This window comes from Crocodylus porosus, unplaced genomic scaffold (assembly GCF_001723895.1).
Source record: "Crocodylus porosus isolate Cpor-Errol unplaced genomic scaffold, CroPor_comp1, whole genome shotgun sequence".
Taxonomy (NCBI): domain Eukaryota; kingdom Metazoa; phylum Chordata; order Crocodylia; family Crocodylidae; genus Crocodylus; species Crocodylus porosus.
The window spans coordinates 145,341,921-145,367,720 of NW_017728886.1; the positions used below are offsets into that span (position 1 = coordinate 145,341,921).

General features: G+C 39.4%; 1 protein-coding gene across 2 annotated transcripts in view; it reads left to right on the forward strand.

Annotated features, from left to right (window-relative positions):
• Nucleotides 1–25,800, forward strand: part of MYLK4 (myosin light chain kinase family member 4) — a 96,691-nt gene that overhangs the window by 15,264 nt on the left and 55,627 nt on the right. For both annotated transcript variants that reach the window (XM_019542367.1, XM_019542373.1), the window contains exon 2: nt 2,841–3,039. In XM_019542367.1, coding sequence (XP_019397912.1) covers nt 2,841–3,039 — 199 coding nt within the window. The remainder of the gene's footprint in view (nt 1–2,840; nt 3,040–25,800) is intronic.

Genomic DNA, 25,800 nt, shown 5'->3' on the forward strand with positions numbered 1-25,800 from the left:
TGCAATGGAAACAGAGCAGCATCCTTGTTAATGTTCTTTTTTGTTTGTAATCCATCCTCATAGGGATGTACAGACATCCATAGTAGTCAATATGGTGTCTGCTGGAAGCTTGTCAACCTATTGTGGTCTTTTTGACTTTTTGCAACAGAAGAATTGCCCCGTTATTTTTCCATATTCAAAAAACAAATGAAAGGTAAGAGCTGGCACTTTCTAAGGGACTCCCTGAATCTGAAAAGGTTAACAACCCTTGGCATAGAGAGTTAGAAGATACAAGCAAAAGAGATAGTCTCCTTCTGTGGAAAGAGCTAGCTGTAGGCCCACTAGTAGGCACTGATTTCTGAAAAAAATAAGTCAAAGGACTAGAGGTTTCCACTTTTTCACGGTGCCAAAGACATAGTAGCTTTACCACTACTGTAGAATGCTCTTTGCAGTCAAATCGGGCAGTCACTTACTCCCTCAAAGACTCTGCCTATTTACTATGGCTGTTTATAGATGTTATGTTTTTATAGGTTTAATCCAGACTACAGCCATCACCATATACACGTAGTCACTTGTAGTCTGAATTAAAATTGGCTACAATCTAAATTAACTAATCCTCATTGAATAAGGATTGAAGTTAATGCATACTACTAGGGCAGTCCAAATTAGGCAGTTTAAACTGTGTTAAGGAGCATGTGTATCGAGTGTTGCTTTTAGTAAAAAACAGTCCTTAGGAACTCAACAGAAGCTATCAGGCACAAAGTAACAGCTTTACAAAGTCATATGTGCCAACATCTCACCCTAAGTAAGTATTCTAAGTATCAATATCCTGACTAAGTCCCCAGCCCTGCTCAAGCACATGGGCTACTGGTTGGGGCAATTCCCCTTGATCATCTATTAACCCTTAATCTGAATTGAAATTTAATTTGGACCATAATGCAAATCAGTCAACCAACTGTGAGCAGGTCTACAAACAGCTAGGAGTGACACTTCCAAGGAAGTGCTGAAGTAGGAGTAGACTAACACATTTGGTCAATGACTTCTTACTTTCTCCTTAACTGCCTTCTGAAACCCAGCTAATTACAATAAGGTCTTTGGGCTTGCCACCCCCTTCAGTCTTTTTCCCCCAGTTGACTGTGAACATCAGCCAGCTGGAGAACAACAGGCACTTTCTTTAAGGCTTGTAGTTCTTAGTAGGCAGACTGGTGCATTTGCTGTTCACAACCCCAGGGAACTGTGTGTTCATTAAGGAACTATGGAAAAACTATTCAAGTTTTCCATGGTCACGAAGGAACTCTCACACAGCTGGAAGCCATCTTTGCAGCCACATAGTTCAATAATGTTTCACAGCCTCTAAGTAATCACTGAACCCCAGGCGTGATTTTTACTTGGGTACCACCAGTAGTTTGGTTTAATGACTTTAGAATATGCCTCACCACAAACATGGTAATCAGAAGATCTACAAAGTCTGGGTTATGCTAACTGAAGTAGTTAGTAGATACAGCAAAGGTAGAAAGCCTGCTCAGTGGAATTTTGCACAGGAAAGGGGCTCTAATAACAACTTTTCCCCTCCTGAGGGCTATGTTGTAGTCAAAGAGTGGATGTTGCTGATTGGAAGGAGGTTGGGTAACTATGAACAAAATGCAAATAGTCATTAGTATTACAGGACTGGTCATTTACACCTGTCAAGGGCTCATGCACTAATCCACTGCTTTTGTATTTAGGCTTCCAAAAACGGTAGTGTAAGGTTTACAAAAAAATCATGAAAACCCTTCAGATTCAGGTTAACAAGTTAAGAATGTCCCTTTATCACTGAAATTTTACAATAGGTTTTTCCCCTCCCCCTTCACTATCTGTTGAACCAGGGGACAATTTGTCAATATGTAACGCATTGTTATGGAGCCTTACCTAGGGATAAAATTTTGCAGAGAACTTAAGTCACTTTGGAAAATGGATTGGGTTGAAAACTGACTGGAATAACCTGTGAGGATGCCATTCTGACTTTTATTCCAGATTAATTCCAAATTAATGAGCTTTAAAAAAAAAGACATGTTTTTGGAATCAAATCACATTTTTTCCTGGAATAGATAATAAATAGTCCACACAGCTATTCTAATATTGTCATTAATATAGTAATTGCAGAACATCTTAATTTGTGACCTAGACAAATTGGAGGATTGGGCCAAAAGAAATCCTATGTGGTTCAACAACAAGTGCAAATTCCTGCATTTAGAACAGAACAATACCATGTACCACTACAGGCTGGGGACTGACTGGCTAAGCATTAGCTCTGCAGAAAAGTACCTGGGGTTCATAGTGGACAATAAGATGGATGTGAGTCAGCAGTGTGCGAATAGGACTAACACTGGGAAAGCCTAGGTAGTGTTTCAGTCTCATCTACCTCCTTTAATGCCCCAAACTCTCATTTACTTAAGTAACAGCATGGTAGGTTCTTGTGGATCTCTTGCTGAACTCATAGTAGAGACAGACAGAGAAAGCATGAAGTCTTAAAATTGGTAATGGTATGTAAGGCAGGCCAGTGTCACTAATATATAATACACTAATATATATACATATATTTTCTTTTTTGAAGCCATGGTTCTCAACATGAAACTAAATGACCATAATGTATAATTGAAATAAAATTCAGTATATTGTAACCCATTTAAATTACCTGACATTCTGAACCTAGAACATTTCCCTCTTAATATCTATTGCTATTAATTCTTCATTTTGATAAGAAATAACCACATCCACAATTTTAAGAGGAAAAATATTTAAAGTTTATATGGCAAAGTTGACATTTTTCCTAAGATAAATGAACAAATGACATTAATGTGTAACATTTTGTCTCATTACAGACAAGAAAAGGGAGACACAAAAGATCACGAATGCTCATTGATTTATGAAACTAAGATGGAGAGAAAACAGTCTACAGACCTAAATGGTTTTGATACGAAAGTGATTAAGTGTAACAGGCTGGAAGAAATCAACATACAATACAATGGTAGCAGACTGGGAAAGATGGCCTTTTTTGAGTGCTTGAAAAAAGTGGAGAAGGTAAGACTTTTGGGGAAGAAAAAGTCAGTGAATCAGACCCTGGCATTTGCCACCCTCTGTGTTAAATAACCTTGTCCTAGCTAATGGTATGAGTATCAAACAAAGAATCCAACCTGAATCTTCCACATTGCATAATACAAAGCTCTTTGCCAAGGATAGATCTCAGCTGTCTGACATTAGCAGTCTAGAGTGGTTGCAAGATGGTATCCGATTCGTTACCAAGAAATCTCTATAAATCATTGAATTGGTTTCTGCTTTATCCTTTTAATATATTTAAAAAATCAGGGTTTGGTTAGAAATGTTGCAGAAACATATGTAGAAAGGGCTTTGGGGTTGGTGCAGCTGAGTGTAGGCCAACAGGCAGAAAACAAATGCTATATGGAATAAACTGCAGAAATAGTTTATATATACCCACTCTAACTTTGTGTGCTAGCCAAAATAACTCTCTCCAATGATAAAAGCTAATGAAGTTTATCTTTCCCAAGCTGATTTCCAAACACGGATGATGTTTTTCCAGATACTGATCCCAAACTAATTTACAGATCCAAGATCCGTTGCAAAATTCTAAGATCCTGATCCAACAAAACAAGCCCATGTGTTTTGCTGACCTGAGGCCTCACTGACTACCTGGTATATAGGCAGAGGGGGAAAAAAGAAGATAGATATGAATATGAAAGCTTTTCTTTTTTTATCTGATAACCTGTGAAACCTCCCCAATTTTTGTAAACTCTTAGGGGTGGAGACATTAAATCTGTTGCAGGAAATAGAACTATTTATTGGGGTGAGAGAGAGAGAAAGAGAGTACATTGATTTAATTTCAGTGGGTGGTGTCCTACTCCATTTATAAGTGACAATGCCCTTTAAGTCAATTGAAGAGCAGTATCAAGCCCAGAGAGAAAAACTTTTATATAGACACTCAGAAAAATTATGGGGAAAATATGCAAACATTGTAAATGCATGTGTATTCACTTGAAATATAAATGTGCTCAGAGATGTACTGAACATAATTGCAGGAGAAAATACACTTTTGGTCACAATGGAAACAGCTGTTTTTCTAGACAAATTATTTTTCTAAAATAAACACAAACGGTATCTCTTAAGTATAATATATTCTCAAATCAGATTCTGAAACTGAGTAAAAATGGAACTGTGGAAAACAAATAATCATGCTGCAAACTCAGCTGTGTTTTTAAACAATTTAGAGGCAGCAAATACTTGCCAGAAGCTGTGGTATTGCATTCCTCTAGATGGTGCTCTTTTCCACATTTGATTGACAGTTTGAGATTCTTCCCCTGGAAAAAAGTAATTAGTAACCAAGTGCAAAAAAGGGCCATGGCAAAGCAGGTCTTACTTTTCTCTCCCACCCAATGTTGATAACATGTCCTTTTTAAAATTTTTTTTAAAGAAAAATGTTTAAAGAACTACCAGCTACTGTATCATGGTAATCATATTTTGTGCAAAATGGGGGCCACAGAATAAAAGACAGATAGCATAAGAATTTTTTTTTATAAAAGGAGTACATTTTGTGATCATTTTTTATACCTCGCACTTTATGCTGTCCTTCATTAGTATTGTTTGCAAGTATATATCTAACTGTGGGTTTAATTTCAGCTGTTAACACAAAGGTCATGTAGTCTTCAGTTAAAGCTGCAAGACAGAATTTCCATAGAAATTATTTCTATATCTGAAAACCTCCTGCAACTTGGTAATTATTTATACCATGAGAGATTTCAGGAATTTTAAAAGTAGTGGAATGACATGTGTCCTCTCCCTGAAATGACATATTGGTCATTTTGGCTATTCACAGTCAACTTCATCCCTTCTTCATTTGATTGTCTTCAGACTGCTCCAGTTACATGATGAAGTCATATCCCACTGAAGTCAGTTGAAGTGGGACCAACGTTCCACTCAGTCTGTACCCCTTGCAAGGCTAGGGAACAAATTTTAACAGTAAGTAGAGCTGTGACCACATGTTCAAATTGATCCCAAAGGTCCAAAAAGACAACACTAAAAACAAGAGAGATTAAGATAACATGGAAGTAGTTTCTTTAATGTCAACAACATATTAACTTCAATTCTATGATTCTGTTGCAAAATATATATTTACAATTTATTAGTAGGTTTAACTGATATTTAGCATGCTATTGCCAAACCAGCTAGACACTTTACTAAATTAATAAAGGCACACACAGTGCATAATAGATTTTTTCAGGAATGTGAAGCAAGATCAGCATCATATAAATACTAAGCACCGTTAAATTGTGCTTTGAAGCTCTCCAAGCTCCAGCAGACCACCTGGCTCTAAAGGCCAGAGAAGAAAGTTATTCTTTGATGCTGGCATCCACAGAGCTTGCAGGGCTGTCACGAAGCCCAGTTATTGTTGCTATGGTTTAGAGTTGTAGCTGTTACCAGTTAACATATTGGTTGCAGGATTTCTGGACTCTTTGCCTAGGGACAGAAGTTACACATCAACTGAACTGGTTTAAGTGATCATAAGTTGGTTTAAACCTGTAACAGAACATAAGTTCAGTGCACATAAACCTGTTCGAAATGGCCCAAACTGGTCTAAGATAAACCTCGTTGAATGTAGTATCAGATATAACTGATTTGGGTTTAACCAGTTTATGGAACTTGCATCCCAGGCCTCTTCCTGATAGAGTCCCCCAGCATGCCAACATGCCTTTCGGCCCTGGGCTGGACTGTCTGCTTCAGAGAGCAGGGCTGGCCCCACCCTGACCTCCCTAGCTAGAGCACTATCACTGTTCTGGGTGGCTGAGCAGGGGGTAGGGAACTGCAGGCACAGCAGTGTCTGCCTGCCTTCCTCCTGCCCCCTCCACCTCCCCGTCGCCCTTGCTACTCAAGCAGGGATCCTCCTCTCTCCCACAGCACAGACCCTAACCAGCATCTGGTCATGGTCACGGTCACACTACCCCCATGCTAGCTAATGCTCAGCAGTGTCTGTGTGTATGTCTTCAACTTCAGTAAGACAAAGGCAGGCAGGACAGTGTCCACTTAGGGCTGTTTGGAGTTAATCAACAGGTTAGCTGGTAATGTATAATGGGGGAGTATGCCACTACAATGAAGTAGCTACTAGTCATATATAGACGCACATGATTGCAGTGTCACCATAGTGTATCACTACAGTGATGTAGCATGTTGCTACAGCTACATAGTGTGACATATAGGCACACCCTTGCCTTATATTAAAAAGAAAGAGTAAGATGTTCTCATTATTGTGGAAAAACACTTAAAATTCAAGATGAATATACTCTAAAGGCCCAATAGTCAAATAAAAAGAAAATGAAACTCTAGGGATAAAAAGAAACACTTGTGACTGTTGAGTCAATCTCAATTTGGGGGAGAAAGGGACTGATTCATGATTTTTAAGTGTTTAGGATTGACAGTAATCAAATTGTTACTCGGTCCTTAGAAAGATATTTAAAACTCTTTTCCTGCCAGTCTCTGTACAGTTGTATATACACAATCGTAGGGAGAATTATATTGCATCTCATTCACAATGTTTCACTGTTCACATTATATCTTCAGTCATACTCTTACACTTGCTGTACAGTGAAAGTATAATCCTGCAGATTATACCTCAAGTCTGGACAAATAGACTGCAACTATTAACTCTGTATTATACCTTTTGTCTCTTAATTTTGTTGTTGAAAACTAAATGTTTTCTGCACTCTATTTACAAGGGGAGCTGTTTTCAATTGCTTATTGCTGTATGTGCTTAGGCTAAACTCTGAAGTATCTGCTTTAAACTTAATTTATTTGGATAATTTCAACTAAAACAATCTAGCCATTACTGGGAGTATTAACGAAAAATGCGTTGCTTGCCCACATTAAAATGTTCCTACAACTGTTTTCTTGAAATAATCTAGCATCTCTGTATTTTGGATCAGGGACTTTACATTTGGCAGAAGTTAAGGGTATTAGATATGAGGGGAGGGACAGCATGTGGACAGATATGTGGTGGACTGGGACAGAGTGGAACGAAGGGACAAAGGCAGACTGGGAAGGAAAGCAGTTAATAAATCCATTGGAACACACTCCTTTCTAGAACTTGAAATGAAACCAGGAGCGGTTTGAATCTACATTCCTCTGCTATCAAATAACTGAGAAACCTACCAGGATAGTGTATGTTTCATTCCCTTTGGTCCCCAAATATTGCTTTTTGTATATATTTTTTCATTTCTCATTTATTAAAAGAAGAAAGCAGCTAACAGATGACTGACAGTATGAACTGTTAAATGCCAGGGATTGTGCTAATAGATTTGACTCATTTGAGAAGCTCTAGGTTGTCAGAGCAAATTACCTTTCAAGCTATGCTATGCACATTTTCTCTGTAGGCTCTTGCACCTGCTTCACACTTGTCATTACGCCATCACTTTTTTTCCCTTATAGGTACAGGGAATGTGTTGAATTGTGGGACTGCATTCACTCTTTCTTGCAAGGGTATCTATGGTTCTCTAGCTAGGTACTGCTTACAGAGCTGGGGAGGGCATTGAAAACACCTACAAAATTACTTTTAGTAAACCAAGAGACCAAAGTAAATAAAAAATGGATCTACCCTTGAATGGAAAATCTGACTGGATTGCAGGTAGTTTTTGCATCTTAGCATCATTCTTATGGCACGCTTTATGGACTGTGCTTACCCATGGAAGAAACAGAAAGACCTCTGCAACTGGAAATATGCAGGTAGTAGAAATGCTTTTAAATAAGGTCAATTCATTTCACATGTTAGCTTTGATGTTTTTAAGGAGGCAAATGCTGCTTGTAAACCCAGTTAGAGTGTGTACATAATGTTTGTCCTCTTAATACATATGGCCTTTCAGGGGGAAAAAGACAAATAGAGAAATGTAAGAGCATTTTTCTTTTGGATCACAGTCGTCTCTTCCATAATTTGCAGCAGCTCCCAGTCTAATGTTATTACTAAAAAAAAAAGTTACATCTCCCCATGGATGCTACTTCTAAGTTTCCATTGAAACACTTACTTGACTGACCTCTGCTGGGTGAGGTAGACAGGATCACCTCAGGTTTATCATTTGGCACCTACTGGTTGAGTAAGTCAGCCATCCAGTATTACTGTCTCATGACCAGTGCAGGAACAGAGAAGATCCCAGAAGAACCCATATACTTAGATTTCCACAAGGGTTGACATTTATTCTTTCCCCATTATTAGCAATGAAAATATTCCCCTTCTCAAAGATCCACAAGCTAATTTGGTGATTTTAGTAGGTTAGTGTTACATTATTTGTTACAACCCAAGGACTGTATATTAAGTATACTATAATTAAGAGATAGGAAATGAGTACAGTGCTGACAGGATGTATTTTTTATTTTCAGAATTTTTAAAAAGAATTTACATCAGAAAATGTTTCATAAGAAAAAACACCTAAGAATTTAGTTTTAGAAGACACATTATTTCTTAGCATATAGATTGTCAGGCTGATTAGACTGCCATAGCTGCAGTTCTGTTTCTGTAAATTGAATTATTTAGTCTTAAATCTAACTTCTGGTGTATAGTATTTAAATTCTGAAATGTCCCTAAATTTCAGTTTTTCATATTCTCCTTTCCTAATGTTATCCAGAAAGAACAAACAGCAGTCTGTGCAAAAGAGTAAAGGACAGTGATAAAGAATAGAAAAAATAAGTAATATACAATCAACTGATTGATTACTGTCTTGATGTTGCTGTATGCATAGTCATAAAACAGTACAAAATTGGAAAGAATGAAATTAAACAACAAAATTAAATTCTTCAGAAAAGCATTATTAACTTCTTTGACATTCTTTTAGTTATAAAATTTCTGAACAACAACTCTGATCATATTCATGCCTTCCTCATCACAAAAGTTGTTCTTTTACAGTATGGTAATGGCTTCCTCAGTGAATTCCATTTATAAGAAAAACATGGCTCATATATTGTGAAAGATTTCTATTATGTTTCCATTTATGCTGGAATAGAAATAGATTATTTAATGAAATTGTATATGAGCTTTATATGGTATGGTTTGATACTTGTGTGAAAAATACCCTTTGAATAACTTGTTAAATAATATATTATCCATCACATATAGCATTCATGAATCCAGAGTTCAACCAGATTTAATTACTAAAAGCTCTTAAACCTTTATTTACTTTTCAATTTGTACTCTTCTATTTTCATCTTTCATTTTGTTAATCAATTGAAAACAATTGATCTTACTCTGGTTTCCATTCAGACTGCAGGCAATTAAGCTTCCTCAAACATTATGACAGTACTTAAATTTTGGGGGTTCAAATAGTTTAGAAAGAAAGATTTAGAATCAGGAAAACTGTTTGCCTTGGCCTTGGACTTTGTAAAATCTTTTTCTGAAATATACAATTTTGGGCCATATTTGTTTTGATAATAATACTTTACAGCTGGGATGCTCTTTAACTTGTGATACCTTATATATTGTGCTTTAGTGCTTTCCTTTACCTCCAGGCATGTAGTGTAGGGGTGCTGGTGTTAGAGAAAAAAATGGAAAAAATTGTTTGGGGTAGTTAGAATGGTTTAAAGAAATTTATACCTGCCACTCCCTTGGTACACAAGAGAGAACATCTGACTGGAAAACTATCAGTGTTGGATATCATAGATGTAAATTATGCTGATACAGTGCCCACTCTTGCTTACATACAGCTATTTTAAGACGTCTCAGTTTAGATTTCTAACTCTCACATTTGAGAATATATAGAAAGTGTTCACCCTTCTGAGAACTCTGCTGTTTCTTAAATAAGGCTCCTCCAGGGAGACAGGAAAGCTTCTGCCACTCTGCTTTTTGTCACACTTTGGAATGTTCTTCTACTTACTTGCACAGGCTCTCTTGCTTTCTTTCTCTCTCTTTTCCCTCTTCTCACACATATCCACATTTCATACCTGTACCAGCCCTTACCTAAACCTAGCTTCAAAACATCAAATCTTCAGATAGATTGATATACTTCTGCATCATTCAACAGTTACTTCACTTGGAGAAATCTGGATTAGGAGGGCGGTCTAGTTCTCTCCTTCTATACACATGTGTAGGTCTTACTGAAGTTGATGTGAATGGTACCTGTCTATATAAAGGTCAAACTGTTTCTAGAGTTTTCAGAGAAGCCAAGAAAGAAGAGTTTTGTTTTCTGTTTTTGTTTGTCTTTGCTTTTCATAATTTGCCATGATGATTTTAAGTCAGTTGTCCTCTGGCTCTCAAGAGCTTTCTCTGCAGTGGGTGTACAGAAAATGTCACTGTTATCAGCACTGGCATGTCAGTGGGAACACTTGAGCATTGAACTCAGTGGGTAGCAAAGGAAGGGAACTGGAAATGGAAAATTTCAAAATATTTTACATTAATCTTGGTATCTCCAAACAGCCACGTGTGTAATCCCTCCAAAATGATCACATAGTCTGTGCATTTTTGTGCATGGAATTGATAGATGTCTGTAAATACACAATGACAAGTGGGCTGATACTTTGTGAAGAGCTTTCTGCTACCTGGCAGCTTAACAAAGCTCCTATTTACAGTGGTGTCACTTAAAATAGGTTAGATTCCCCAATGCATATTTTTATGGAAACCTTGTATCTTTTTTTATGAATTTTACAAGATCTTTAGGAATACCTGTAATGATGGCTAGAGCTCTTTGTTGCCTATAATTCATGCAGTCTAAATCCAGCTCTGAAGTTCAACCCCGTGCCATTGGTTCTCTGCATGCATCTGTGCTCTGCATGCTTTGAATTTTGGCTTCTGAACATGTAACAGTCCAGAAATCCTATCTGAAATGCAAGGTACAGCTAAAAAGAGCAAGGTAACCTGAGACATCACTGAAGTCATATTTGAAGATACTGCTCTGCACTCCCAATGAGACGGGACGTGATGAAAAGATAGATAAAGGACTTCCTTGCTTTTCTGTCCTCTGTAGGAAAACTTGGTATGCCTTGATTTCCAAAAACAGGGCATGGAGGAAGCAAATTCCCTCATTTCCTAAGCTCTTCCCCAAAGCAGCAAGAAAAAAGGGAACAGAAAATAAGGAATCTAGAGCTATACATGACAACTTTCCGTTGCCCCTTTTCCATTCTGTACATGGAGCTACAGCAGATATACTAAGATCAGATCATGGATGACTGAGATAACCTGTGAGATGGACAAGACTGATTGGTAATATGGATGGAATAGTGACCTTGTGGTGGCTATGCAGACACACTGGCCTATGTATGTCTTGTTATGTATATTTGTAGGTATGCAGGTTGAACATATGGGTACTGTGCTGTGCTTGCCCTCATCACCTTTGTGTTTGGCTGTCTATTCAGTAGGTGTAATTGTCTTGGTACTGAAGGAGCTTTACTATTAATTGTACTTCATCTGTATGTTGAGCCCTCAATTTGAGATTGTTTGGGAGAACTGTAATTAGATAATGTGCATCCTGAAGAATGTATAGTCTAAATGACAAGCCAGAAAAATAATGGAAGGATATGTAAAGGGACTTCCCTAAGGATATGCTGTAGGTCAGTGGCAGAACCATAAAATAGAATCCAGTTATCTGTTTCTCTGTTCAGCGTCCTAGTCAGTGGACCAAATTATTTTACAGTAAGCCTGAGAAATAAGCATTCCATGTTGTCTCGGAGCCGTCAACCTATCAGATCTCAGCTTTCCTTCAAGCCACTTCTTAAATATCAGTTAGTCTGTAGAGCTCCCTCATATCAATGGCACAAGGTTATTGTGATTTTTCTTAGTTAGTGAAACCAGTATCAAAGCAGGGAAAATAAAGCTTAAACACACTTAACCATTTCCTAGATGTTTTTCAGAACTTTCTGCCACTTAACTGGTACACAAGTTTCCTCAATCAGAGTATCTCTCTCCTTGAGCTCCCAGGGTGAGTGTTTTATCAGCAGATGATAAGATGTAAACAGGGAAAATCATTTTCATCTAGCAAGGTTATCAATATTTATTTCAAGACAAACATTAAATCCTGGCCTTTGCTTTGGGACAAGGTACTTACTTCTATGCCCATAAAATACAGCCTGAATTAGAAAGAAAGATAAATGCCCTGAGTCATCTTGTGATATGTGATCTTGTAAATTCATTCTTCTTCTAGAACATTATTCTCGTGAATGTGTTTGTTTATTTATTTATGGCCATAAACATTCAAAAGTGTCTTGTTGCACTTATCCAATCAGCCAACCTGTCACATACACTGGAAGATATATCTAGATGGCCCACCATGACCTTTCCTTCTGGCACTATCATCATGTGGTGTCTCAGCAAACATGCGGAATGATGGTCACAGTGCAATGCAGATGACATTCTGATGCTGGGTGCATTGTCAAGGATCATGACCTATGGGCTTTTCACCTCGGAGAGGACACATTTCAGTTGCATCAGACCAGAAATGACTCTTCTCATGTAATAAACATCCTAAGAAGATGGTTTTCATTTTCCCCTTAAACAGTCAAGTCATTAGAGTTCTTTGTTGGGTTTTTTCTCCTTCTACACTTTTACTAATCTTAACTTCTCCATTAGGTTTCTCATTCACCCCCCATTAAACAGATTGGACCAAATTCTGCCCTCAGATGGTCATGCATGTCTCCTGAGTTGGTAAAATTTGCTGTCATGGAACACTATATAATTGAAGAATTAGCTTGACCAAGACAGAAGGTGGACCATTATGAGTTACTCTTCAGCTCAGAGTATGGTTTTGAGCAGGAGATCTACCTCTTCTGAGATGGATGGGATACTTAAGCAATCAATCCTTGCTTTCTAAGTAACTCTTACTGTTCCAGATACTCCTCTTGATTAACTTAGTATTAATAGCTACATACCTACAAACTGGAGCATTTCTCTAAATCCTTTCATTCTGACAGAAACAAAGAATTGGGATAAGTGATGTAGTAATGTGTTGATATAACTCACCTATGCTCTATATGGGCTTGGACCCATAACATACTTAGACCAGGTAACCAATGTTTACACTAGTGTAACCAAGAAATAGACAAATGGCAGTGTCACACACATGTAAGTTACTTGAATCTAGTGCATAATTACAGTTGTATGGTTTTACACCAGATTTTTACAGGGTAAGTATTACAAGCCCAGAGCTATCCTGGTTTATCATTTCCCCATCAAACCTAGTGGTGAAGTACTACAATAGCAAGCAACTACTCTGAAACAATCTGTCCATTTTAGACACTGATGTAAATTCTAACAGTGTTAATGCTCTGTATTCAGGGTCTATGATTAGAATTTACAAATCTAACTATTATTCTGGAGTAAACAAAAATAAAATTGGACCAGTACTCTCTCAAGGTAGAGAAAGGGTAGGGCTGAACTGAAATACACTTAAAATTATTCTTTTTTAAAGTTCCAAGACCGAAAACTCCGTATTTCTCTCTATCTCTCTTTGGTTTCCAGGCTAACTATGTGGATATAGGGCTACGTAATGTTAGCAGACAAGATCTCCCTAAATCAAGCCTGTATTAAGTATTCCTATAAAGGACACGTGTATAACTCGACTTAATTTCAGTGGTGCCCCTCATTTAATTCTGCTGAACTCATATATTAAATGCTGACTGCAACTGAGGATTATAGAGGAAAACTGTGGCCTTTTTGCTTAATTAATAATTGGCAGTGAGGCTCTGAAAGATGCAGGATCATTTTCATTTGACCTTTCATGGTTGCTTAACTATATAGCTCCTTATACTATAGATTCACAGGGCTGGAAAGCACCTCAGGACATCATCTAGTCCATCCCCTGCTCAAAGCAGGATCATCCCTGACTAAATTGATCCAGACAACTGTTTTTTTATTATGCATGCAAAATCTTCCAGTGACTGAGAGAGGGGAAATCTGTCCAAATGCCCAAACGCCCTTGCAGTTAGAAATGTTTTCCTAATATCTAAAACAAATTTACTTCATTGTAATCTAAGCTTGGTACTTCTTGTCCCATCCCATCCCCTTTATGAACACAGAATAGTTGATCACTATCTTCTTTAAAACAACTCTTTTTGTATTTGAAGATTGTTCTCAAAACTTCCTATCTACTCTTCTCTAGACTAAAAAATCCCAGCTCTTCTTTTCATTTGTCATGTTTTCTAGACTTCTAATTATTTTTGCTGCTTCTCTGTGAACTCTTTCCAGTGTGTCCACTTTCTTCCTGAATTGCAATGACACAGTACTCTAGGTGAGGGCATACCAGTGCTGAATAAAGTGGAAGAATCACTTCCATTGCCTTGTGGGCAGCATGGGTGTTTATACATTTGGTTAGTTAGTATGTGTTGATAGCTTTTTTTTTTAACAAAACACATTATTGAATTATAGTCACCTTGCTATCTACACTAACTCCCAGTTGCTTTCCTGCATTACAATAGCCTAGCCTGTTGTTTCCCTTTTGTATTTGTGCATTTGATTGTTCTAGCTTAAGTACAGTACTTTGCATTTGTCATTGTTAAATGTCATTGGATTTATTGCAGAGTATTTCTTCAATTTCTCCAGGTCATTATGAATCTTAATACTTCATTAAATGTCTGCTGCCCCATCAGCTTGGTATCCTCTGCAAGTTTACTTAACATATACTCAATTCCATTGTCCAAATTGTTAATGAAGACATTGAACAGGATAAGACCTAGGACATAGGACAGATCCCTTCCTTCTTCTTCTTCCCCATAACACTTCCTTCCATGTAGCCATGAAGCAATTCATGACTACTCTTTGACTACAGTAGGTGTATCTATACCAGATGTAGTACTGTGCAGTAGACTAATCTAATGCACAGTAAAGCATCACCATGTAACCATGCACAGCAACTACTGCACAGTAAATTAGTCTACTGTGCAGTTAGCTAGTACCTTCAAATACAGGTAGACGCGAAGTTGCTCCTGGTCAGCCACACCAGCATGGGGCCTGGTCCTGGCACCGCTCAGCTCCCAGGTCCCCCCAGGAGCCAGGAGTTGATCATAAGTGCCAGGACCGGGCCCCTCTCTGCCACTGGGGCTAAATAGCTCTTGCTTCTTCACTCACCTGGGGACTTGGTGAGAGCTACCCCACCAGCTGAACAGGGCACAAGCTACTATGCAGCCAGCATTACAGAATAGCTATTCATACAAGTACTAAATGACTGTGCAGTAACAACTGTACAGTTAGCATCTCATGTAGATGTGGCCACAGTCACTTATTATAGAAGTACTGATATCAGGAGGTTATATCAAAGAAAGGATATTAAAATCTGTAGCTAGGAATTTACTCAGAGGTTTAGACCACACATCAAAATAAATATATTTGGTAATTTTATCCAAGTTGCTAGTACATTTGTCAACCCCTCACAAAAACAATTAAGAGTTGGTGCAGATGCTAGTGTCTTCTTAAGTGATGTCCAGTCTGGAACTGTATGGGGAAGATTGCGTGATGCCTACTTGCACTGCTCAGGGCTTAAGCCAATGCTGTTATGTAGTCTCTCACCCTCCTGAGCAGAAATTTCCCATGAAAGCTTCAAGAAGATGAACAAACTTCTAAAACTGATTACGTCTACATTAAAAGATCCTCCATGGTAGCAGAAATCTCCTCTGCGCCTGCCAGCAGAATTCCACTACCCTTCCCAAGCTAAAGGTGGCTTCTGCTGTCATGTGTCAGCCAGCACAAAACACGTGTAGGCACTCATGTACTGTCTGTTGGCTTTAGCTTTCCTTTCAGCAGTTGGTGCTTTCCCAGGGAACACACTGTGTTGTGCCAGCACAGCTGCTAAGAGGAGCCATGTGAAGCTACTAGATGCTCATGGACATGCAAGTGTTTCTGCTGGGCCGGCTGAATCAGATAAATATCAGTAATGCTGTCAGGAGGGCCAGTCTAGGAAGGAAGGAGCTATAAATGGCATTATACCTCCCTTACTTAGGGCTCCTCCAAAGGCCAGTACTATTCCACAAAGAAGTTAGAGCATCTATTACCCTACTTACTAGGCTGCATGTAGATTGCTCTGCAGTTCAGATTTGTTTGAATGTTGAACGCTCCAGCTACTTGCCTTTCAACTTCCAAAATGAACCTTCCCACCTCAACACACAGCTATACCAAGGGGCTTCACGGAGTGGGAGTAGCATACAAGGTCGTGTATAGATGTCCTATATTTTCTTTGCCTTGGGGAATTCCCATGGCACAAGGGAGTGGAAAGAAGTTATGTATTTATTACTTCAGTAATACAAATCCTATGATAGGGTGGTAATTCAGGCCTTTGCAAATGTTCATGTCAATCAAATTAAAAAAAAGTTAAAGCATTTATCTTGAATTGCTCTAAGATTGGCATACACTCCTTGCTATGTGTTATCTGCTTGTTTGCTAAAAAGATAAGATGCAAGAGTTTCCTAATTAGTCTTGTAAGCCTGGATTTTTCATGTAGTGTCACTTAATACTTTAATTACATTTTCTCACTATGCAACTTGGATTCTTAAATAGTTTGAGTTACACAACTCTTAAATAGCACCAACTGCAGAATCTGTGAAAGCCAAGATCTCCCAGATGCTTGGCAAATTCTGATGAATAACATAAAACCTTTTATTTGATGCAATTCAGAGAATCTTTGTGCAGATATAAGAAATAGGGTGATGGTTAAGAATTTTACATTGTAAAGGGAACATGTTTTGGTGTGATGGCCTTAGTTAGAGTGAAAAGATTCAAAGAAACAGTCTCCTCTACTGGCTGGGGCATGGCCGGGGAGACAGGACACCTGGGGCATTTATAGATATGCTCTGTTAGGCAGGGCCTTTTAATTAGTGCAGCTCTGAAAGCTGCACTAATTAAAGCACCCTGACTATCACATGTGTGCCTGCACTGAAATTGTGGCAGGGCACTTTGAACTAAATGAGCTTTATTTTAAAGCACCCCACCACCATTTTTCAGCATGGGGACACTGATTCGCATGACGCTGGAGTCTGCTGGAGCACAGTAATTACAGTGCATCAGAGCAACCTCCTTGCACGTGTATATTATTTATGGCTGTGTCACTACTACTGCATGATGTTGGGTACCCCTCCACTGTACCTCTGTTCCTCCTTCTGGCCTTTTACTGTACTATTTGAACTCTGGTGCCGGGACAAAGAGTTCCACATAGGGGCCTTATTTGACAGCAGCCTTTAAATGCATTGTAATAATTATTTTACAAAGCACTGAAGCATTTGATTTTACAAAACAGGCAAAATTTCACCTTTAGGCAACTTTGTTTCCCACATAGGGCATGGTCAGACACTCCACTACTTTTTCCACACACTACTAAACCTATTCTTAGAGTATCTGTTTCACTTGCTGCCTCTCCATTCAAGGAAGCATGGATGTGACTCTCTTCAAAGCCCAGAGCTTTTGGTGTGTGTCAGACAGATGAAGTTGCAAGGGCAATGTAAATTATCATCTCCTCTTGGAAATATGCCACCTCCTCAGTCTTTCAAGCAAGTCTAGTCCTTGGCATCTTTGGTATGTGTTTGGACATAGTTAAAAGATGAAATCTGATACAGAAAAAGTTATAGGGAAAACATGATGATATGCATGTTATATCCTTCCTCATAAAATACTCTTTGGAACATGAACCAGTTTTAATGTATGTGTAAAGTACTGGTTATGGGGAGGGGAAGGTTACACTGCCCCCTTGTAGATTAAATCATCTCTGCTTCAATATATGAGATTATAGTAACTGCATAGCACAGGAAGCCTTAAATCTACCAGCAGATTCTCCATTAGTTAAACTGGCAGAAACAATTTTTTTCCCAGAATAGAATGTCCTGGTTCTTTCTCCCCATGCCCAGTATACTGGTGAATGTGGTGTTTGCATAAGTACCAGTACAGTCTTGTATCAAACACTTAGCTAATCTGGTACAAATGTGTAGTAGTGTATAGAAATGTAAAGCTGAAGAAAAAATAAGGGACAGTAGAAGGAGATAATGAATATTTTCACATTTTATGAAGGGATGGAAAAATATTCATCCCATAGGTTAAATGGCATTGCTATTGAAGCCATTTGGCCTGTGTCTTTTTGCTTAAAGTATTGCTCGTCTGTGACTGTCCATAATCAACAGAATACTATGTAACATAGCATTCTGTTTTTTCCCCTAGGCTTAATTTTCACTTTATACTGAGGCCACTCTACTAGTCTAGCAGAGTAACGTGGCCTTCCTGTAAATGAGAATCTAACCTTCTGCTTCTATCTGCATCATATGAGTTATAGAAGGGATTTTATGTCACTTCCTTACAAGTGGCTCTGAAACCAGTGAGGCATCTTTTTCCTTTGGAAAGCAGCAAACAAAGTGGTATGCATGAAGTGGCTATGCCAGTTATCATTTTTAATTGATTTTTTTTTTGTTTGGGATCAGTGAAAATACATAGTTAAAGTTATCTGAAGTGACAGAAAAATTTTGAATGTCCAGTTTAGTACATTTTAAAAGAGCCAAATATTTAAAAAATATTAATAAACTTCTTTTGGAAAAATCTAGCTCTAGGTTGTCTCAGGCTGAGCAGGCAAACACTGAGGTGCTCAGGTTTCTAGTGACTTTAAAAAGAGGATCTATAAACCCCTTTATTATTTTTGCTTTGCACAGTGCTGTATACTTACAAATTAATCTCCTTTGAAAAGCTAAATGTATATCATATTCATGTATGAACCCTCAACTAGTATCTAGGCACCCCTGCAATATACACTGTGTTCACACCCAAGTTAGAACACTGTCATATGCTACTGAGTAATTCCAGATTTTTTAATCTGTCGTAGTACTCTCTTCAGGGTAACTAACTCTTTCTGAATCCGAATAGTATCTCTGTCTACATGAGGAAACTGAATCATTGCTGAAAATGGTTTTCATCAATGGTTCCTTTGAACTGGTTTCATAAACTAGGCCAAACTGTTTTTTTTCAGGGTTTCAACAAGTATGATTGAGACTTGTTGGAAGCCAGCAACAGTAAACATGATTTTCAGCAGCAGTTCAATTTTGACTCACCAGCTGTCCATGCTGAGACAAAATTGAGTTGCATTCTTCCATGAAAAATGTGCAGTGATTTCTGAAAGGAGATCTGTCTCCAGTCACTGTGGTAGGAAATCTGGTTTCTTCACTGTATCCGGGCTCCAAAATCAGTAGAACGTTTAATTGAAATAATATGTGTTGGCAATAATTACTTAATCCACATCGCCAGACCTGCCAGGTTTCCCTTATGTCTCAGTCACCTCCTGCATCTGGAATCACATCCTAAACTTGCTCACTGTTCATAATTACTAATTGCCAAAAACCCTTTCACAGACACTGTAACAGAAATCAGGGTTTCAAAAGTATAAAAACATTGTTTTCCACATGTCTTCAGAAATAATGCATTTACATTTTGGTCTTTTGTAGTCATTTATGAGTGGATCTCTGTGTGCATATAGATGGAGAGAAAGTGGGGAGGTTCTCTTAAGGGAATTATAGTGAAATCTGTGTGTTTATGCCATATATTACATGAGAAAAAAACCTATTTTTAATTTGCTGTAGAAATGTTTGCACATTATTTGTACCAATTTGTATGCATATTGGTATTTTTTCTTACCTATCCAAAATAAGTGCTTCTTTAGGGCTTAATACAACTCCTATTGAACTCCACAAGAGTTTTCCCTTAACGCTAATAGGGATTAAATGAAGCCCAGAATTACTACGTAGCAGTGTCACAGATATAAAGTCCTGATATTAAAGCATGTATCAATCTTGAAGTGTTCCTGGTCCACCTAGAATTTAGAAATTCTCCTCTCTCCAATGGAATAAAGTTTCCATTACCTGAAATTCTCCTCTCTCCAATGGAATAAAGTTTCCATTACCTGGTATGAGCTAAGGATGAAATTACACATTATACTTGGACCATACTAAATTGGTAGACTGTTAAGCAATGTTAAAGTTAGAACGTGCTGTGAGCAGTTGCATGTTAAGGATTAATACCATTTCTTTCTTGCACAGCTGACTTATCATGAGAGGGCTGGTGAGTAGGGATGTGGCTGGGAACCAGGACACCTGGGCTTTATCTCTGTTCTGGGTACATAGGATGTGGGAAAGAGGGGTTTGCAGCGGTGGAAGCATGAAGCTGAGGTGAAGAGGCATGGGGGCGGGCTATGGCTTCCCTTCCCAGGCCCCCTGCAGTCCTGTCCTAGGGTGGGAGGTAGGGCTGGGCTGCAGGGAGTTTTCCACCAACCTTTGCCAACCTGATCCTAGTCCCCACAGCCCAGTATTAGCCCTTCAGCCTTCCCTGGAGGAGGCTGCATATTTTTCCTGGAAGCTGAGCAAAAGCCGTAGAACAGTTCAATTAACTTTGATTACTCAAGGCCAATTGAAATTTTCCTGTGCGGCCTGGACCATTTTCCCCTCAGCATCACCAGCTGTCCCCTTGCCATGTAGTTTAGTTGGGGCTTTGGCTTCACTCCACATCCTCCACTCCCATCCTGGGATTGGAGGGGGCTGTTCTACCAGCATGGAGCCACTGGGAGCTATGGGTAGCGTGCTATGGGGTAGCATGCTTCCCTACTCCCCATGATCTGTGCTGGAAGTGGAGCCTTCAGAGTTTAGTGTGGTGGCAGCACATGTTCTTCAATGGCTTGATAGATGTGGGTCTCTTAACTACTACTATTAACTAACTACTAATTAACTATTAATTAACTACTACTATTAATCTACTGATCTATTTGTACTGAAGCTGTGACAAAGAGTACCAATTCTAGTGCAAATGCTTGTCTCTGTCCCTCTATCAAGGACCTCCATCTAGATAATGACAAGGCTTTGAAATAAAATGATGGAGAAGATGGCAGATTTAAGCAGACAAGCAGAATGAGTATAGTCTTCATCTAGCCACTGTCAGTCAGTTATACTTTGCAGGCATCATACTGCAAAGTATAATGCCTGCAAAGTAGGTATTATCTTTAACCTTTGCTCTGTAGGGCTGAACATTTTGCTATGGGGAGAATTCCACTGACTGCACTCTCAGGGCCCTGCATGGATCCCAACTGAGGCTTTGAAGGAGAATGTAATAAAAAATTATAAAGAGAGCCAAAAGATAATGCAGATCACAGACAGGAAGGCTGTCACCTATTTCTTTATATTGACAGGGATCCAGATTGCCCCTCTCTCTTCAAATATATCGTGATGGGAGCCTCCAAATTTCCCTCCATGTTTTCTATGACCTTCAGCAAATTCAGCACCATAACCTGGTGTCTTTGCATATTAAGGGCACAGTTGGCACTGTCATTTGGATAATGAATTGGCAGAAATATGTTCTCAGACACAAGATGTGGAAAGTCCATGCATTATCTTCTGTCTGTCCTGGCCTTGACTTCCTTGCACAGAATTAGTCTGCCCCTGAAACAGAATGTTCTTGGAACCTCTCTGAGCACAAGCCAAACTAAAGACTGACCCTTGGACTGGTAGTGGCATGAGCAGAATGATTCATTTTGTCTGGGCTGCCCTGACTGCAGAGGAGCTCATATGTGAATAGATTGGATTTTGTTTGCCTCATTGTAGAGTGGGGCAGCAACTGCCGAGGCAAATGTTATCTGCATCCTTTGTGGAACTGGTTGAGGGACCGGTCCCTCCAGTGATGAAAATCACTGTAAAGCCAAGGAAGCTATGACAATTTATGTGCTGCAGGTCTGGTCTACAGTATTGTATGTGGGATAACATGAAAAAATTGTATTTTAAGATACAGCTTTTCATGCAGAGAGCAATTTCAGGAAAAACTGCACCACTTGCCTGACACCACACACAAGCTGGTGGTGACTCCTCTTCAGAATATTGCAGGACACTTCTGTTTCTCATGCACCAGCCTTTTCTGGTGTTCCCAAATGCCTATCATTTGAAGCATCTAATTATCCTGTATTCAGTTCTTAAAAAGATAAGAAACTCATGGGTTTCATGAAAAAAAACTTTTGGTTTCCTTCACATCTTCACTTCTAACTAGCTAGTACTGAAATAATATATAGTATGCCTACTGCAAACAAAAGATAGAAACGAAGTCTGGCAAATGCCAGATCATGGTTAACTGAGTGCCACATATACATGGCCACTTGTCTAATCTCCAGTAATGTGCCAGTTGCTTTGCTTAGAATACATTGGAGCAGGGATACAGTAAAAAGAAGAAAATCCATCTGCTTAATCAAGCATTTGAGAGATGCCTGCAAGTAAGTGATCCTCTGATGGATCACCGCTGATGCAGGCTTCAGGCTCCGACATCTGATTTCCAGAGAACCGTGGGACTTGTAAGGAATAACCAACATTTACAGTGCCCTCTAGTGGTGAAAACCATTTTTGTAGGAAAACAACACCACTGTGAAGATTTGCAGAAAATACAGGTTTCAACCTCAGAAGGTATTTTATATTCAGTTTTTTTCCTTGGGTTTTCCTTCTGTTTTCCCCTTTTGCCTGGCAGCATCCTGTTGCTGTGTGTGCATATATCCCAATGAGTGAAACTGGTATCACAGCATTGCCATATATTGTCCTAAAGCACAAGGCTTGCTAAACGCTCACTGATTGTATCCGGCTACTTTTATATTATGGAATCTGTTTTTATCTGTATCTATTTCTCTCCTATATCTTCATCTTCAAAGAAGGATGCTGCTGCACAATTTCTTGTAATTTCCCTGAATACAAACCATCTTTTTCCTAATTTTCTATCCATACAACCTCCTTCAGCTCCTCCTCCTACCTTTGTATTTTCATTCAAAAGCTTCCTTATATTTGTATAGTTTCCCATCCACAAAAGACTTGTTCTTTCCTTCTTAAAGTTCACTCACTTCTTCCAGGAGTCTGTCACACAGTGGCTTATGATTCTCTCTTGTTTTCTAGATTTCCTCTATTATGAACTCAATCCCACAAAGTCCTATCATGTAACCCCACATACATAGTGTGAATGACTTAAGGAAGTCCAGATGCAAAAAGTCATGTAAATCCTATTTAAACAGTTAAATGCCTGTTAGAAGTCAGAAAATAAATTGATTAATAAATAGGAACCAATAAAATATCAATAAAAGGAACCCAGATGTCTAAATGCTTTATTGGGTCTTGCCCTAACTGTCTGACATTAGAATATAAGCTTATTGCAACCAAGATTTTTCTATGTCCTACAAGGTATCATGTGCATTTGGATTGTTTTATGAACGTTTGTTAGTAAAGTGACTGTTATTGCTGTCTAATTCCTGGTTATTTTCAAACCTTCTCCAGTGTTTACATGTCACTCATTAGCTTCTTTGTCCCTTCCTAATAAAAAAATGCAAAGCTGCGTACAAGCCCAGTGATAAAAACCAAAATGAAAATGGCGAGGAATTATACAACAAAAAGTTAAAATTAGTAGCTAATTCTGAACCCCTGGTCTCTCCGATCATAGTTTCTAGGGGGCTTTGTCCCAGTGGAATTTTACATAGCCATATGCTACAGGAATCATTTGCCTTTTGCACATGACACTCATTCCTTTACTCTGCATATGTCAAGAAAGTTTGCTTTGCAGTATGTATGCGTAGGATCGAAAATAATCAGATTTCAGGCAGCTGTTGTGAATGTAAAATTACAAATGCACAACCCAACATTCTGAGTAGCAAGTGGAGACTGTTTGTCTCACTGGAATACCCTGGCAGAGGAGAAAACAGCACCCAGAGACAAGGAACTAGGCTTAAAATGCATAAAAGAGGAGTGGCAGCTACTGCTGATTTTTCTAAGCACTTTGTTGATTTTTATCATAGGATTTAATATCTGTGGAATGAAAAATACACCTTTTGTGAGATAGGGTTACACGCTTTACTAAACCTGAAATTAATATCTATGTTGCAAGTGAGTTCAGTTCTGCTGTAAAAAAAAAAAAAAAGGGTGGCTACAACATACACCCTCAGATTCCTAGAAGAGATCACTTTCTTGTGAGGCACTTAAGAGAGCACAAAGTATCCTCAAACATATTGACCACACCTTCATTAATAAAGCAAAAGATTTTAGTTCATCCTTCAAGTAGCCAATGAAGTCACCAGGCTGATCTGCCCTGTGCAATGCTCTGAAACTTAAGTATGAAACTTGAAGTACTTGTACTCCATAAAATCCTAACAGGGTTGGCTCAACCTTAAATTCTTCCAAGATAGATAAACTGGGTATTGTAGACTGCATTGTGTACATCTCTATAAATCATTGCCCTGACTGGTCTGTGTGAGAATTCCCGGGCACTTTTACATATGCTCCAGGGATGGGGTGGAGGGCAGGCGTGGCACTTTAATTAGAGCAGCTCTGAGAGCTGCTCTAATTAAGGCACCACTGTATCTCTTGTATCAGTGTCGCCATGCTTAAAAATGGTGGCAGGGGCGCTTAAACTAAAGCTTGTCTGATAAAGTTCAGTTCAGTTGCTCCCACCACCATTTTTAAGCCTGGGGACAGTGACACATGAGACACAGAAGGGTGCTGGAGTATGTCACTTAATCCAGTCTGCTCCAATGTGCTGGAATTCCAGCACGTCATAGCAGCCTCTCCACTTATGTATAAGTGCCCCCAGATACTTTGGTTACAGATTTCTTGGCCAAAATTTTACCTTCTCTGAATTTGAATTCAAGAGAATTATTGTTCTTGTGGATGGGTGCATCTACACATGCAATTAATTTGGAGCAATAAACTCCAGAGCAGTTTGAGCTAGTAAACTACTACCAGGTGCAGTGTCTACTAGGGCTGTGCAGAGCAGGTAATATTCAATTCAACAGCCACATCGAAAATTAAACTGGGTCCTGCTTCGATTTGCTGTCTGCTTCGAGTCAAAGTGGATCCGCTTCGACTTGAGGTCAAAGCTCAGTCAAATATTCGAGCTGTTTCGACTTCCCCATAGGCTATAATGGGGAAGGTCAAAGCAAGCTATAACTTTGGCATTTCTTGTCCGAACTTGATGAAACTTGCAGAAATGGTAGCTCCTGATGAGCCCACAAAGCCAGCCAACTTTCAGCAGGATAGGTTCAGGGGGTTCGGAGAAACAGCACCCCAAATTCTTGAAAGAAAACCTCCTGTGACTTCTGTGTGGAAAGCCATAGGGAGCTCAAAACTGCAGGCTTGCTAGCCCCTGAGGAGCCCACAAAGCCTGCCGACTTTCACAGTGATAGGTGCAGGGGTTTGGGGGAAACTGCACCTTAGGCTGCTGACAGACAAAACTCGTGCTTCAGACAGAGGGAGGAGGGCGGCATTCGCGCTGTCTGCACCTGGCGCTTGGGGACCCTGGCAGCGGGAGGTTCACCTTGAGGAACACCAGCTGCTCCACTGAACCAGGATCCAAGCAGGTGCGGTGGGGTGTCACAACATCCGCAGCCATGCTGAACACCCTCTCGCTTGGCACACTGGTCGGTGGACAGGACATGTATTCCTGGGCAACTGTGGCCAGATCCAGCCAGATCAGGCTGCGGGTTTCCCAGTAGGCCAGGGGGTCGCAGTCCAGGGGCTCCACAGGCTCAGCAAGATAGGCAGACACCACAGTGTGAGGGCTGTCTGCCTGATTCTGGGGTCTGGTGGGTCTGGACCCACTAATGTTTGCTATAGCCTTAGCCCATATTGGCAGTGCCTGTGGTGGAGGGGAAGACTGGCTCGTGGATGGCAGGCTAGGTTCAGACAGTGGATCCCCCTGTCCCACTTCACCCCCGCCTCCGCCATTCCGCCTCCATCACTTTCTTAATAAGTACTTCCCTCCAGTGACTCTGTCTCGCTGCCACATATGGGTCACAGATGGTGGCCAGCATATCCACTGTGTTGGACCCCAAGGGTTCAAGCCTTTTCCTAAGGCCT